The following is a 17347-nucleotide window of genomic DNA, read 5'->3' as shown; positions in this document are numbered from 1 at the left end:
GTCTAGACTGGCCTGGATAGCTGTTCTATCCTTCAGCACACTGACACGCTCTGTCACTCTTGTTGGCCTCTTATGATGCTGCTGTCTTTTAAAATATGATTATTTCTCTGCTCCTAGTTCATTCCTCGCATATTCTTCCATTAGTCCCAGTCATTGCATGTCAGTCAGTAGAGCTTTGAAAAATGTGTCCAATTCAACAAAATGTTTTTTTGTGATTGCTAAATTATAGATTGTTTGATTGTGTAATGAGGTGAGAGAAAATAAATCCACATCCTCCTATGAAACGTATTTTATTTCCTTTTCTATGATATCTTCCCCAGCCTCAAGGAAATACAATAAAATAAATGGATTCATAATTAAAAAAATGTATAAATTAATGTTGTGTGCAAACATTTCAAATTTAAATATAAAATAAAAAATAAGTTTACTTTTGAAATTATTTCTCACAAAAACCTTTCTAAATAGTAAACTATTAAAGTTTTGGTCAATATACGTTTTTCTGCCTAAAATAGTTGAAATTGAACGTAAACTGTATCAAACACCAAATGCATGGCCATGCAATGCAACCCATTTTTGCCCGCTATTTAAATTGACTTTGGTTAGTTAATACAAATATTGATATTATATATATATATATATATATATATATATATATATATATATATATATATATATATATATAGGCTACATATATAATTGATGCAGTCTTTCTGAACACTTTTTTTTGTTAAATACTGCAAATGAAGAATATTTAAAAATGTCTGCACAGAGAGTGCCCTAACTTACAGCAGTTGAAAAGATTTGTGAAAGGATACATTCTTCATGGGCTTCAATAGCTCTAGTAAAGGGTGTTTTATGGTTGCTTGTATTATCCTCAGATAGTGGTTTGTTTAAATAACTACTGACATTTTAATAAATATTGCAAAAAAGGGCTCCCAAAAAAGGCATATACAGTATAACCTGGCCGGGTTAACCAGTGTGTAATTCTTCAAACACCACAAGATTCAGAGTTTATAAAGTACAATTCTGGGCCATTGATTGTGTCATTTCTCAAAACACATACAGTAAAAATGCCTGTTTTGAAGCCTTAAAATGGTGCAGGAAAAGGACTTTACATTGTATTATACTTAAAGACAGGGCTATTCAGTTAAGAGAAGAGAAAAAGGAAAGCAAATTGTTATAATGGGTGATGTAACATTAATCAAATCAAATCAAATAAAGTTTTATTTATATAGCACATTTATAAACGATTTTTGGTCGAGCCAAAGTGCTGTATATATAATAAAAATAGCCTACAGTAAAGACACTTTACAGCTAATACAACAACACACATTGTTCAGAATAGCAGTATGAGAAAAACGACACCCTCTATCCTTAGACCCTCACATCATGCAAGGAAAAACTTCCAGAGAAAACCCACAGTTTAAAGGGAAAAAATGGGAGAAACCTCAGGGAGAGCAACAGAGGAGGGATCCCTCTCCCAGGACGGACAGACGTGCAATAGATGCCGTGTGTAAACCGAAGAGATAATACATTTACAACATAGGTAGACCACATGTTTGGAAATGCATGTGTCTGTAATAAGAAGATGAATCTACGAAGATGTCAACTACAAGAAGATTAATGACATATATAATATGAGGTCCTTGGCACTGTGTGATCATGGGGCATCACCCTGACAGCATCAGGACAATATCATATGGAGTCAGACACTGGAAGTGTGCTGGAGGCTGATGCGTTGACTGGGACTGATGGAAGGATGAGGCTGATGAGACTGAAGAATCTGTGACGAACTAGCATCAAGAGGCCAACAAGGGTGACAGAGTGTGTCATTGTGCAGTCTACCATCCTCTTAAAATACTCTGTCCAACAATATCAGTCTCATGAAGAAAGGTTTTTTAACGCTTATTCAAAATAGCAGAGAAACATGCATTCTTGTTCTCAGGAGATAACATTGACAGAGGATTGTTGTAAAAGTACACAGTAATTACTTCATAGTACATGTGGGGGTAGTTTCACTAGTACTGAGTCCAACAGGATCAATCTCACGAAGAACTAATGGCAACAAAAAATAATTCCCTCATCAAACTTAGCAGAAGTGGCTTGATTTTGTTCTCAGTAGGGGACTTTGACAGAGTATTCCTCAAACAACAGTACAAGTACTTCAATGTATTGTAAGTAGTAGGCTAATACAAAGTCAAAAAGTATCAATTTCATTAAGAACTAATGGTAAAATTGTATTTTTATCACTCATCAAAGATAGCAGAAAAACATGCATTATGTACTAAGGAGGGGACTCTGACAGAGGATTACTCACAAAGTAGCTACACAGCAAAAGTACTTCATTTTATTTCTGGTAGAAGTCAAACTAGAACCGAGTCCAACAGTGTCCGTTTCCTTAAGAACTTGTGGTAAAACATATTTGTATCACTCGTCAAATATAGCAGGAATAATGAAGAGCAGCTGATTTGAAAAAAAAACGCAGAATCGCTGTAGGCTATAGTTTAAATCTCCTAACAATGTTGTCCATTTTAGACATAGGATTATTATATTTACAGCCCTTAATAACATCAATTTTCTGGGCTCAATATGTGTCTTGGCCGTTTTCGTTGTGATCGCTAAATTCCCCTTGTTTATAATAATCACCGGTCCTTAAGCAGGATACTGTAGTGATTCAAAGTGTGATTTTAGCAAACGAGTGCTTTTGTTTTTGAAATCACTTCCGTGAGTTTAGCCCCGCCCCTCGCGCCTCGCTCCAAGGACCATTTGACCATTTAGTAAGGTAAAAAGCAAATACGCCTCTCAGACGCTCTTCCGTTTACGTGTTTAATAAAGAAAAACAATTGGACGGTAGATACACGGATTTGATATTATACATAATATTATACTCTTATAAGATGTATAAGAAATGTGCAGAATATGACAGTTTAATGGTAGAGGTATACAGACATATTGATAGATGTCTTGTAATGCACTGTTGAGAAACCTGCGACCCAAGTTTTTCATTCATTGCATAACTACACCGTAGTTGTGTGTAATATGATATGTCAATAAACCTTAGAAAATCTTGAAATCTTGAAAGGGATGTGCAAAATAGTCATTATATACAGTCTTTAATTAACTATTAGTAGAGAATAACGAGTCAGCCGAATTAGTGTTGATACTGCAAGGAGACGTATTGTGTATCCAGTCTCTGATAGTGTTATTATGAGAGTACTCTCCTACTTGTTTGTGTGTGTGTGTGTGTGTGTGTGTGTGTGTGTGTGTGTGTGTGTGTGTGTGTGTGTGTGTGTGTGTGTGTGTCCGCATCTGTAGCCTGTTATTGTCTCATTATACCGCGCTGTGAATGAATTCAAAGTAAATATATAAGTGGTCATGAACACAGTTCTGTCCATCAGACAGAGGGCTGTGCCTCCTGTCATCATTAACGGACGTCTCTTTAAAAAGATCGCTCAGAGGAGAGGATTTCTCATTTCTCTAAACGCCTGCTGCTTCCACTCCTCTCTCCTCGGTTCCCCTCCTCGACTTCTCTGATCGCATCTCCTGTGGGCGGGACTAAGACACGAGGATAGGAGTCGAAGAGGGGAAATTAGAGAATTGAGAAGCCTTTACTGTCCTATAGAAAGCTGAGGTTTGAATATGGTTCATGATGTTTATAAAATGTTATCCAGTCCGTTTGTCTCCAATGTTGAATACATTGGACGCAACTTTGAGATAATCCAGAAATTAGTATCTGCACTAGATGGCACTGTTGTCATATCTCACCTCACATGCAGACACACACAATCAAGCACATATTGGCAAACACAACGCTACCTAAGGCTCAAGTGAGGCACACACACACACACACACACACACACACACACACACACACACACACACACACACACACACACACACACACACACACACACACACACACACACACACACACACACACACACACACACACACACACACACACACACACACACACACACACACACACACACACTCTTTGTCTCGCTCCTGCTTCCACACACACTTACATTTCCTCTGTCTATTCTTCCACTGTAATGTATCGTTATTACAAAAACAGACACCCCATAATACTAAAACCCATTGTTACAGCAGCCAAGAGATGGAAAATGAAAAAGATTTACCGCGGGCATGTGGTATTGTGTAATCTGATGAAATTACAAAACAGTGTAGGCAGTAGAGACGTCCAGGCTGCAAAACTCTGTCTCGCGTCCATACACCTGAATCAGATACATTCACTCGCAACTAAAAGCTGCATGTTGCTGCAGTCGACTACTGTCAGCTGGAAGAGTTTTCTTTGGAAGAAGTGCTTTGCTGAAGAGCACTTCAGGTGAGTGGATTACCTCTCAACTACCACTCCCACAGATTATTCTGCCTCTAGGGATTTCAAGTGTGGTCTGCCTGGTCACCAAATCACTTCTCTTCTTTTTGAGGAGGCCGCCGCCCCGAAAGCTCACATATGAACAGTTTTGTGGATTCAAAGTCCTCTTCACTGTGGCCCTTCATTCAATCTCAGACAAGTGAATTGAACCACAACCCCCACAATTAAGTCATTGGGAAAACACAGTCACACACAGTCATCTCTACCTGGTTATCAAAACAGTCACACATGGGTATAACGTACTGTAGAGGCTGTACTCAACAGAAAAATGAAAGCATTGCCTTTTGATTAAACTGCTCTAAGTGACTTATGTTTGCGATGTACTGTCAAGTGACTCTTGTGAGCATGCTGCTAAAGACTATCCCCTCTCAGAAGCAAAGGTGTAAGTAGTGTGATGTTGTTCTAGCATCTCCACACCTCATATTGGATGGGTGGTTGTGAGTGCAAAGTGCCTCATTTTGTCACTGAAGACTGTTTGTATCCTGTCTCCTTTCAACCACCAATATGTGACATAAGAAAACATAATTTGGGTCGTTTTCAAGTCGGTGAAAAGCAGTACAAACAACAAACAACGATTCAGCCATTAAATTGAATCAATGCCTCTTTATAACAGATTCAGCAGAAACTGAACATTATAACCTTCATGAAAGTATGATTTATTTTCTGGCCTGTTGTATAAGCCTGCACTAGTCTAAGCCAGGACTATCTACTGAAAGAGCCAACTGGATATAACTGGAGAGGACACTCCAATGACAGTGAATTGTGATTTGTAGACAGGTTACAATTCATCATCAATATTTTAAGTTTGACCTCTGTTCATCATCAGTGAGCCAGTAAGGAGTGCCAGGCAAGTACAAATCTCTGAAACACAACAGGAAAACAGATGTGCTCTTTTGTGAAGCTGACAGTTAAAATGCTAAGATGCTTGCCAAGAAACGTAATATTGCATCGGGTGAATAAAAACAAATAAATAAATCACAAACTTATGAACACACTCCACCAAACTTTTAAAATGAAGATGGCTCTGCAAAAAGGTGTAAAAAGTATCAGGTGAGGACTTTCTGACACAAAATGGCTGTGATGTCTGGCCACAGACACTGAGCTGTGACAGGTGAGCCTTCACATCTGATTTAACAAAGGGAGCTGGTGGACTCCTCACAAGGACAGTAGTCCTGCTGCTGCTGACGCTGCTCCCTCAGGAAGTGGGAAACACTGCCATGCATCCTGTATAACCACACGCCTGTTTGAAGGACAGGTGGTAAGAATGGCTCAATGAAATGTTTTGACAAATGTATGTCTTAAAGTTGCATCAGGTCAAGAGTAAGTCCCAAGGAATAAAACAACACTTGAAAAACAGACATGCCGCACTAAAGCAATTAGTCAATGATGTGATTTTTCAATACTTCAATACATTTCCGAAAGAAGTTTGTTTTTTATTCCATTACATATTTTGAGAGCCTCTGTTAACATTTACTTATGTGATGGCCAGAATAAACAAATTCATAGACTAAGGTTGCTGTGTGAAGCAGCACATTTGCTTTTTTCTCCTAATAGTATTATGTTAAAGGATATCGGTTATAAATTATATTAATCATTACTATAAAGTTGGTCAATAATGTAGGCAAAGTGGGCTCCCCCAAGCTATAAAACTCTGAAGGAGTACCTGAATTTGCAATTAGCTCCACCTGAATCCGGTAGCATATTTCATTACTCCTTACAGTTATGCATCAGTAACAATCCAATTATCCAATGATAATGAATAAAAACCACAGTGATTATATGATACTGACATGGGCCTTCTGTTACCAGTGCATACCTTCATATATTTGGATGGTAATTGGTAACTGGTAATTACCCTGTAACTTTTTACATAATGTATTACTATATTTACTGAAGAGGGAGATCTTAACCGTCTTGAAAACCCACACAAACACTTTATTCTTCAGTTTTCAATATGTCAACAATAACTTTCATAGGACCTGCTGTTCGGCCATCTGCAATAATGCAAGTCAGGGATTCTTCAGTTTTTCACGCTGAGATCCAAATCAGTACCCTCCTCCTCCTCCTCCTCCTCCTCCTCCTCTTCTTCAGGTGCCAGATAACTTTCCACTCAACACCTTGTACTGTAGCCAGTGCAAAGCCTCACTGACTATACAGCCAAGGCCTCACAACATTTGTCATCCTCTCTGTACTAAATGTTTCTGTGTCACCTCCACAGAGATCAAACTGTTACCCTGGAAAATAAACGACCTTAAACGAGCAGGAAAAACATTAAATAAAAGGTATGCTTCTACCCAAATAGCTTTTTAGATGAGTCAACTCGACTTCTTTCCAATACTAAACATTTCATCACTATGGGAAAACCTGTATAAGGTTAAAATAAACACTCAGCCTCTGTATTTAAGCTCCGGAGGGAATTAGCTCCAACGATTCTGAAGATTTCTAGGTTGCATAATGTGAAGCACTGCTGAGCAAAGGCATTTCAGCTCTCATAATGTGCCCTAACCTGCTGCAGAGGTGTAGCATGCTCCACTTACACATACACATTCAGATCAAGATGAAATACCATCTATTTTCATATGGCTAAAGGTCTCTCCCTCAGAGAGTAGTGTAGGTGAAAGGTGGAGAGCAGATGGTGGAGAGACAGAGAGAAACCGAGGGGAGGAAAGGAAAGGGGAAAAGGGAGGAAGACAGTGTGTGTTTCAGCGTGTCAACACGTAGATATTTCCTCTGCAGCACTCTGTCTCTCTTCATATCTCACCCAAGTGTCGGGGGAGTGGGCGGCAGGGCCTGTCGACAGAGACCACACACGTTTAACCTTCAGAAAACTAGCCTTTGTATCATGAATGGTGGAGTAACACTTTCTACAGTTATGTAAAATCTGCACTGTCTAAAGTCGTGTCAATTCATCCTTAACATTAACAGAGATTGTAAGATTTGTAAATGATTTAGAGACAGTATTGTGTCGTTTCATAGTGAAGGGCAGAAGAGAAGCAGCACTGTATATGCTTTTAGCCATGCTAGTGGCATCGCTGTGGTAGTGTCCGTCCGATGGTTTACCTCTGTTGGTCTACACTGAATTATTTGAACAACACATTGATGGATAAACAAGGTATGATGTCTGGTAGAGTAATGCCTCATCATAATCTTCTCTGAATCTCTGATATGGCCAAATATTTTTTCATGTAACAGGAAAAAAACCTTGCTGCTAAAGTATTAGGTAAAGGAAAACCAATATAAAGTGATACAAAATCAGGATGATGAAAATGATTTGATTGGAAGGCAACATGCTTTTAAGGCCTGATCATTTATAAGGTTGCTTGGTGGGGAAACCAATAATCTTTCTGATAATTTGACTCATACATTCTGATTATTTGAAATACATTTTACAGATTCCTTTAAATTATTCAAACCGTATTGTCCTGATTTTTAGTTGGACAAAATATTTGTAACCATTAGACAGATTTCAGCCATTTTGACAAGGTTTAAACTAATTACTCTGATTAGAAATTGAGATTGTAAAGGTTCCAAAGGATACTTATTATTTAACATTTTAACTCGTGTAAACATTGTCTAGTACTACTGTATGGAAAAAGAGAAATTGTGACAAGCAATACAGTTAGTATTTTCTTAGTTAATCCCCCCCAAAATAATCCCAGTGACATGACTGCATGATGGGACTCAGAATCGTTTTTGTTTTTATTCCAAAGCACGGATCAAATCACTTCATATTACACAAGCTATTGCCATTGAATGCTTAATGTTGATTAGAGTTCATTGAAAACTAATTCTGTAATTTACTGAAAGGCTGTTTGGATTTCTTTTGAATGCTCTCATAATTCGACATTGCCTGAGAAGGTTTTAGAAACACGGAGCTATTGAATTCACTGGTTTATTGGTGGCTTAATTGTGAGAATGGATTCGGATGACATGCTTCATTTGTGGCAATCCCTTAGAAGGAAATTAACAAGAAAAAACAGCCTAGATCTGAATGAAATACTAAATGCATGGGGAAACATACTTTTGGAAACACCATTTTGTATTTAATGACACAAAGAAGACTCACAAATATTCAACTTCTCTTCCATCTTTTTAAAGAAATGCAACCAAAATAAATCACAAGTGTTTTGAGTAAGGAATCATTTCTAATAAGCCCATGATGTCAAAGTTGAGTTCATCTGTATAAAACCTGAACACTCCTGGGAAAAAGACACACAACCTTGGATTTAATTTAGCCAAAAAACGGTATAAGAACGAGCTTATTATGTGCCTTGAGAAAGTTAACTTTAACTCATTCTCCTCTAAAACGTGTTTCATCTGGCAGATACCAGACTCAGGTTATCACCCATAAAACATGTTACCCTGAGCACATCTGTGGTGTTGTCTTGATTGGGGGGAGGGGGGGGGGGGTCTTCAGGGTCAGTAAATGAAACGATTAATGGAGCCAAACAGGCAAATCCTTGGCAGAACCTGTAAAAGATAGCAAAACATCTTAGATTTGGCAAAGAAAACAGTGATCCTAAACACAAAATAAATCAACCAAAAATAAATCTGGATTAAGTTTAGATAAGGGGTGTCCAACATTTTTTCACTGAGGGCTGCTGGGCTTCATTTATTTAGTAAAAAAAAGTGACGGCAACTCATTCCTTAAAACAGAAGCCTCAGATTGCTTATAAGGGGAAATATGAAGGGTATATTTCAAGCTTGTTATGCAAATAGGTTATTGGGCTTTTTTATCAACTACACTGAACAAAAATATAAATGCAACACTTTTGTTTTTGCTCCCATTTTTCATGAGATGAACTCAAAGATCTAAAACATTTTCTATATACACAAAATAACCATTTCTCTCAAATATTGTTCACAAATCTGAAAACATCTGTGATAGTGAGCACTTCTCCTTTGCCGAGATAATCCATCCCACCTCACAGGTGTGGCATATCAAGATGCTGATCAGACAGCATGATTATTGCACAGGTGTGCCTTAGGCTGGCCACAATGAAAGGCCACTCTGAAACGTGCAGTTTTGCTTTATTGGGGGGGTCCGAAAACCAGTCAGTATCTGGTGTGACCACCATTTGCCTCACGCAGTGCAGCACATCTCCTTCGCATAGAGTTGATCAGGTGGTTGATTGTGGCCTGTGGAATGTTGGTCCACTCCTCTTCAATGGCTGTGCGAAGTTGCTGGATATTGGCAGGAACTGGAACACGCTGTCGTATACGCCGATCCGGAGCATCCCAAACATGCTCAATGGGTGACATGTTAGGGTTAGGGTTAAACTGACTGGTTTTCGGACCCCCCCAGACCCCCCAATAAAGCAAAACTGCACGTTTCAGAGTGGCCTTTTATTGTGGCCAGCCTAAAGCACAACTGTGCAATTGTAACAGGCCCGCTATGCAGGGCGCGATGACAGATAGTATTCCTGCAAAACAGGAGAAATTATGAACAACAAAATCCTTAGCTGCTCGTTTGGCGGGTCTTGCCAGAATGTATTATTCATTTGGCACACACACACAATTGTTAATGTCCATAACCATTTGACACAACACACACACAATTGTTAATGCCCTTTTCTGTCTTCAATAGAAACACTTGTCCATATATATATATTCATGTCTTCAATATATTTGAAATAAACACCATGACTTAAACTAAGAATTTCTCTCTTCAGATATTGATGTTGTAATCAAACTCTTTTAAATACCTTCCCAGGTAAAGCATCAGAATCTAATCTGTGCTAGCATTAACATCCCACAAGCATTTATGTATTAACTCTAGGGATGTAACGATATACCGAATATCGCGGTAAATAAACTTCCCAATACCGTCGTGAGACTGACAAAATCTACCGCGATTTAAAAAAAAAAAAATGTAAACACTTTTTTTTTTTTAAACCTTTATTTAACCAGGTGGTCCCATTGAGATCATCGATCTCTTTTTCAAGAGAGACCTCTCTAACATGGCAGCAAGTAGGTTACAACATGAAAATAAAACAACAGATAACACAAAAGGACATCGTATTTACAGGGCTACATTTACACACCTAGAGACATTGACAAGTATCAACCATATATTTATATCTCGCCCTGTCAATAAGCCTTGCGTTAGACTTTTTCGCTGTCCGTCATTTCGACAGACAGGATCGTAAAATATCCGTCATAATCCCTTATTACCCGTCGGGTCTGAAAAGTTCACGATAGAGCATGCTCGTGAACTGTCAACGGGGGGGGGGGGCGGTGTTATGCCGAGTGTACATGCACCTCGCGGGACGCGCACAGCGTAAAGCAAGACCTTCCAGACATGTATTGATCTGTACGGCAAACTACGGTTTTGAAACTATATCATTTCCTTTTGGAGGGCATGCATAACACGGCATAACACCAGAGCCTGGCTGCGGGGAAACGTTGGCGCTGTTCCGAGTTTGTTCTAATCTGTCAAAATGACAGACTGCGTTCAGATTTTTCCGTCATTGTTAAATAAAATATTTGGTTAACGCGACCACTGGTGTCCCAGCAACATCAGTACCAAGCGACAGAGTTTTTTCCAGAGCAGGGGATATTGTAAATGCCCAAACATCCCAGCTTATAAATACCTGGAAATGTGGACATTCTCATATTCCTAAAAACCTGTCTGATGATGCTGAGTGAGTGACTAGTGAGTTTGAGTTGAGTTACTTGAAAAACTAAAGTGAAACTTGATTTATTTTATTGCAGGGTCTGATTATTAAATGTCCTTGTTTATTTGTGAGATGCAGTGGCATAAAGAAAACAAAGCTTACTTTGTTTGGTAGTACTAGTAGGTAAAAAAACACTGGTTTTCTTGTTCCAGTCTGTTACTGTCACTTTGTTTTTGACACTTTAAAATACTGCTATCCTACAAAAATGCTGTAAAAATCAGATTTATTATTTAATAAAAAAACATTTTCCGAGTAAAAAAATGTTTTATTGAAGAAAAAAAAAAATTCAGATTTTTTTTCCCCTTCCCTTTATTATTCAATATCGCGGTAAATACCGTACCGTGGACTTGTTATCGCGATATTATCGTACCGTGAGTTTTTGGTATCGTTACATCCCTAATTAACTCTGACCATAGAACACATACAGATAATACAAAACACACACAAAATACTTAGGATATAAACCCAGAAAATATGTAAGTACAAAATGTACAGGAGCTGTAAACAATTACATGTACTTGCATTCACTTTGACCAAAGAGCTTATGCTACATTAAAATAGCGACCGCCATTACACACACACGCGCACACAGCAACCACGAGACAGTCTCCTACGCAGATTTGAAGACTATAAACAACGTCCAAACACCACTTCAAAAACTAGGACATCGTGACACAACACTACCGTGGATATTTATAACACTTGTGACAATATGTATACAAAACTGACCTGCAAAACAGAAGAAATGATGAACAACAAAATCCTTAGCTGCTCGTTTGGCGGGTCTTGCCAGAATGGCAAGCCAACGGCAGCACCGTCTCCACATCAGTCCGTTTACGGCAGGCGCAAATCACAACAAACCCCTTTACGGCAGTGTTACCCTGCCATCTACTGCCCCCTGCTGTCCATTGTTAAACAGGTTTCTAAAATGATATTAAATATAAACATAACATTGTGATCACACACTTTGTATGGGTCACACACTCCCCGACAAAGAAAAATGGCTCCCGACATTAACCATCAACTTCTTAACTTATGCCCCTTCTCTTCGAACTTGAAAACACTTATACAGACTCTCACAAGGGCACTTCTTTAAATGTACAGGTGAATACAATATGTATGAGAGTGGGTGTAACAATCTTTCCTTCTCAATATGCATGTATGTATGGTAGCATTGCAGTGTCTGGTGTGTAGTGTAAGGCAGTGTCTGGTGTGTAGTGTAAGGCAGTGTCTGGTGTGTAGTGCAATGTGGCATAGGAACGGGCTGCATTCTCCAGAATGGCAGGGCTTGTACAGTATAGAGTCCCGCTGGGTCTGTAGGCACACATGATCTGAAGGATGGCTGACCAAGGGAGTCATATGTCAGCGTAGGGCTGGGCGATATATCGATATTTAAGATATATCGATATATTTAAAAATAAGATATGGAATTAGACCATATCGCATATATCGATATAGTTCAAATTTGCGCTGTAATACTTGCTTCAGGCAAGCCGTTCCGTTGATAGGAACTCTCTGCACTGCTTCCCGCGCCCCAGCTCCGCCCCTCCCCTTTCATGCACAGAGGGGGAGGGGGAGGGACACTCCGGCACTCTTTAACAAACATGGAGAAGGCAACAACGTCTGCAGAGCGTACGGAGGATAGCCCCTTGGTTGGTAAAAGAAAAAGCAGTGGCTCAATCATTTGGAGATGGTTCGGATACAAATGGTCAGACGAGCAACAAAACCAAGCTATATGTAGGGAGTGCCATAAGCACATTGCAGCCAGTGGTGGAAGCACTACGAATCTTTTTTATCACTTAAAAACGTGGCACAAAGTGCAATATGAAGAGTGTGTGAAACTGCGCGCTGCAGAAGCCACAGGCACAAGCCGTCCCCAACCCGATAAAGCTCCAGCCCCAAAACAAAGCTCACTGCAAGCTTCATTTTCCCGCTGTGTGCCGTATGAGAGGAAAAGCGACAAGTGGCGTTCAATAACAAAGGCGGTGTCCTTTCACATTGCCAAAGACATGGTCCCTGTTGCAACAGTGGAACAGGTCGGGTTCAAAGAGCTAATTAAAAAGCTGGACCCGCGATACGAGCTTCCCAGTCGCAACTATTTTGCACGAGAAGCACTGCCGCAAATGTATAATGAAGTCAGACAGAACGTTGAAGGCCGGCTCGCTAACGTCACCCATTTTGCGCTGACCAGCGATATGTGGTCAAGCAGGACGTGTGAGCCTTATATGAGCGTGACAGTTCACTTCATGCAAGACTGGGAGATGAAAACAGCTTGTCTCCAAACAAGTTATTTTCCCGACGATCACACCGGTGAGAATATAGCTGAGGCCCTGCAGGACTCAATCGCAAACTGGAAACTTCAAGAAAAGCATCTGGTTGCTATAACAACCGACAACGGGAGCAACATCGTGAAAGCAGTTCAGCTGAACAAGTGGCTGAGGATGCAGTGCTTCGGTCACAGACTACACTTGGCTATCGGTGAGTGCAATGGAGTATATTTTCCCTTAAACAAAAAAATATTGAAATGTTAGTTTTTCCTCATTTTCCTTTGTGTGTCTGTCTGCAACTTTGTGTTTTATGCTGCTGTCTTGGTCAATGGCCAGGTCTCCGTTAAAAAAAATCATTCAGGCTAGGTTAAATAAATTAATAATAACTTAAAGTGCTAAAAGTAAGATCACTTACAATAGGCCTACAGGTAGATTTCAGAACCATATTTATTAGATTATTGGATAAGAATGAGGGATGCATTAATGTGTTTACCACTTTAATGTTACAGCTGGTAAAGGTGAGGTAATATGACTTTAAAATGCTGGTTAGCCTGTTGATATCATCAAGGTAATATTTAGCTATTATGATTTCTCTGGCCTGAAAGAGCACACTGCAAAGTGACTAAACGTAGGCCTAAACATTGTGGAGTTTTAGTGGAGTAGAAATATGAAGCAGCATTAAAATATAGCATAAATAACAACAACAAGAACAAAACATGAGTAAATGCACATGCAGTATAATCTAATTTATAAATTATACAAAAATAATAATACATACAAATCACTTACAGGATTAAAATTCAGAAAGTAACTGATTATAGGCTAATATTTGATATTTATGCCCATTTGATTAATAGTTCTTTATGATTTTGACAGGACATGGCTTGAATGACAAGCGCGTCACCCGGGCCATTTCTCTGTGCAAGAGAATTGTAAGCTGTTTTTCGTACAGCTGGAAGAAAAGGAGACAGCTTGCTGAAGTCCAGATTCAGCTGGGTCTGCCAAGTCACCAACTCATAACCGAGTCTGCCACACGCTGGGGATCAAAGCAGCAGATGATCCAGAGAGTCCTGGAGCAGGAGGGCGCACTGGCAAAAGTCCTGTCTGGTGACAACAAGACCAGGCATCTTATCCTTACCTGGCAGGACTTAGAGGTCCTAGAAGCAGTCCAAAAGGTCCTGAAACCTCTCCAGCACTTTACCGATGCTTTATCAGGTGAGGAATACGTCACTCTATCCTATGTGAAACCTGTGCTGCACCTTTTTAAAGAAAGTCTCCTGGCATGTGAAGAGGGTGACAGTGAGCTTTGCAAATCAATCAAGACCAGCATTGTTGAGTACCTCAACAGCAAGTATTCTGACCCAGCCACTACTGACCTATTGGAGATGGCTTCATTTGTGGATCCACGGTTCAGGGCCACCTACATCCCGAGTGAAAAAGTCGATGCATTGAAGCACAGAGCTGTCTTGGAGGTGGAGACACTACTGGCTGATCAGAGCAGCGGTCACCTGACGCCTGACCTACATGTGCCCACTGTGCCTGAGCCTGCAGATGGAGAAGCAGCAGGTGCACCAAAAGCTAAGAGGACACTGGCAAGCTTCTTCAAGCAGCGCACAGCCACCACCACTGCACCAACCAAGAGGGGCGCTATTGAAAATGAACTGTCAAGTTACTTGCAGTCAGCAAGTGTGGAGAGTGACACTGATCCACTCAAGTGGTGGAAGGAACATGCAGTTGTCTTTCCAGCTCTGAGCCACCTGGCTAAAAAGTATCTCTTGGTACCAGCTACCAGTTCACCCTCCGAAAGGGTTTTTAGCTGCAGTGGGAATATTGTGACCTCCCACAGAGCATCTCTGAAGCCGGATGCCGTGGACAGGCTAGTGTTTCTTGCACAAAACCTTTAGGCCTAAATGAAGGAGGACACGCTTGTCTTCTAATGTCTACCTCAAGACAGCACTACTGTTATCGAAGTCAAAAAAATAACATGTTTACTGAGTTTACAGTCTTTTTCTTGTGCAACTGGTTGAGAGAGTTCAGATAAGCTATTAAGTAAAAAAAAAAACAGGTAATCTCAAGCTGATGTTTAAACAAGTTTTTCTTAAACCGAGCACTTTATTTTGTTATCTCTTTATATATAAATGCTGCCCTCAGAAAAAGATTTACCTATTTTATTTTATAGGCTAATTTTATTTAAGATATTTTATTTATTTAAAAGTGCACCTTACGGAGCTTTGTTATACAGTGTTTATGTTTACATTTTATAGTGAGTTTTCAATAAAACTACTCGTATTTGGCTTTGACTTTGACTGAGCATTTCATTTCACAGCTCTCACTTTGCGGAAAAAATATCGGGATATATATCGTATATCGATATTCAACCTAAATATATCGGGATATGACTTTTGGTCCATATCGCCCAGCCCTATGTCAGCGTTTGAGGAGGTCTCCTGTCCCGTGTGGATTTCCTCACTGGCTCATCCTGAGGTGTCACAGGTCAGTCATAGCCATAGGGTACTTGTACATACTCATGCTCTTCCGGTGCTTCAGAATCCACAGGCAGGTCTTCCTCATCAGTCCGTTCTTCTGGTTGTTCTCTCTCAGGTGTAACAACCTCATGTTGTTCTGGTGTATGATATCTCGATGGCACTCTATATCCATGTGGTTCTGGTACCCTTTTCGGACCGCCTGTGTTTTGCTGAGATCCAGACCTAGGTTCAATATTCTGTGAGTGAAGTCCAGCTTGTGGGGTACTCTTAGCCAGTATCGTACTCTAGGTGCCTCATCATCAGAGTTTTCTGAGTCACTGCTTTGTGATGTCTCTCTCTGTCGCTGTTTCTCAACATGATGACTCTTGCTCTTCCCTTTAGGTGGTAGCGGATTTCCTGTTGGTTCAGGCAAGTTTACAGGTAGGTCATTGACAACGTGTAGGAGATTTCAATGGAGGGTACGGATCTTATCTCAGGGCACACTTTGTACACAGGAATTTCACCAACTTGTTCTTTGACGACATACAGAGTTTGTTCCCAGTAGGACCTCAATTTTCCAGGTCCACCTCTCTCACTCATGTTGCGGACTAGGACTCTATCACCAGGTTGGAGCACAACTCCCTTGATGTGACAGTCGTAGTACTTCTTGTTTCTTGCACTGGAGTGTTGACTGTTTTCAGATGCAATCCGGTAAGCCTCTTTCATTCTCAGAGCCTATTTCTTAGCATAGCCCTGTGTTGTTTCCGTCTGACCTTTGGCTGACAGACCAAACATTAAATCTACTGGGAGACACGGGTGCCGTCCAAACATGAGGTAGTGGGGTGAGAAGCCTGTTGCCTCATGCCTTGTGCAGTTGTATGTATGTACCACCAGCGATAAGTGGTCTTTCCAGTTGCTCTTTTCTTTTTCTCCCAGGGTCCTCAACATTTGGAGCAGTGCTCTATTGAACCCCTCAGCTGGGTTTCCTTGGGGGTGGTATAAGGTTGTCCTCGAATGAGCAACTCCAGCCAGATGCCTCAGGGTCTTGAACAGGTCATTTTCGAACTCTCTGCCTTGGTCGTGGTGTAACCTGGCCGGGTAGACGAATCTTGGAATGAAGTCATTATAGATCTTTTCAGCAGCTGTTCTGCCAGATTTATTTTTTGTTGCATAGACTTGAGCAAATCTGGTAAAATGGTCAATAACTACTAAAATGTACTCGTAGCCCCCTTTGCTAGTTTCCAGGTGCATATAGTCTACAGACACAAGCTCAAGTGGTGCAGATGAAGTGATGCTGCCCATTGGTGCTCTGACGTGTGTCACAGGTTTCTTTTGTTTGATACAGGGGCACTTTCTGGTTACATAGGTTTCAATGTCCTTTTTCATGAAAGGCCAGTAGAAACGGTCTCGAGCCAGGTGGATGACCCTTTCAGCCCCAACATGTCCCATGTCGTCATGGAGATGCTTTAGTACCAGGGGGTGGTATTGTGATGGTAAGACGAGCTGCTGCCGCTGACTGGCTGTCCGGTACAACAGTTG

At 40.4% G+C, this 17347-nt stretch overlaps 1 protein-coding gene across 1 annotated transcript; it reads left to right on the top strand.

Annotated features, from left to right (window-relative positions):
• Nucleotides 1-13085: 13085 nt before the first annotated feature.
• LOC307022084 (E3 SUMO-protein ligase ZBED1-like) lies at nt 13086-15487 on the top strand (the record flags this gene model as incomplete). Its single annotated transcript, XM_079654656.1, has 2 exons — nt 13086-13554; nt 14220-15487. The coding sequence occupies 2 exons, from the start codon at nt 13086-13088 to the stop codon at nt 15245-15247; spliced, it is 1497 nt and encodes a 498-aa protein (XP_079510782.1). The 3' UTR covers nt 15248-15487.
• Between the last annotated feature and the right edge of the window lie 1860 nt (nt 15488-17347).

Source organism: Notothenia rossii (assembly GCF_949606895.1).
Source record: "Notothenia rossii genome assembly, chromosome: 10".
NCBI classification, from domain to species: Eukaryota; Metazoa; Chordata; class Actinopteri; order Perciformes; family Nototheniidae; genus Notothenia; species Notothenia rossii.
This window is presented reverse-complemented; position numbering and strand designations above follow the sequence as displayed.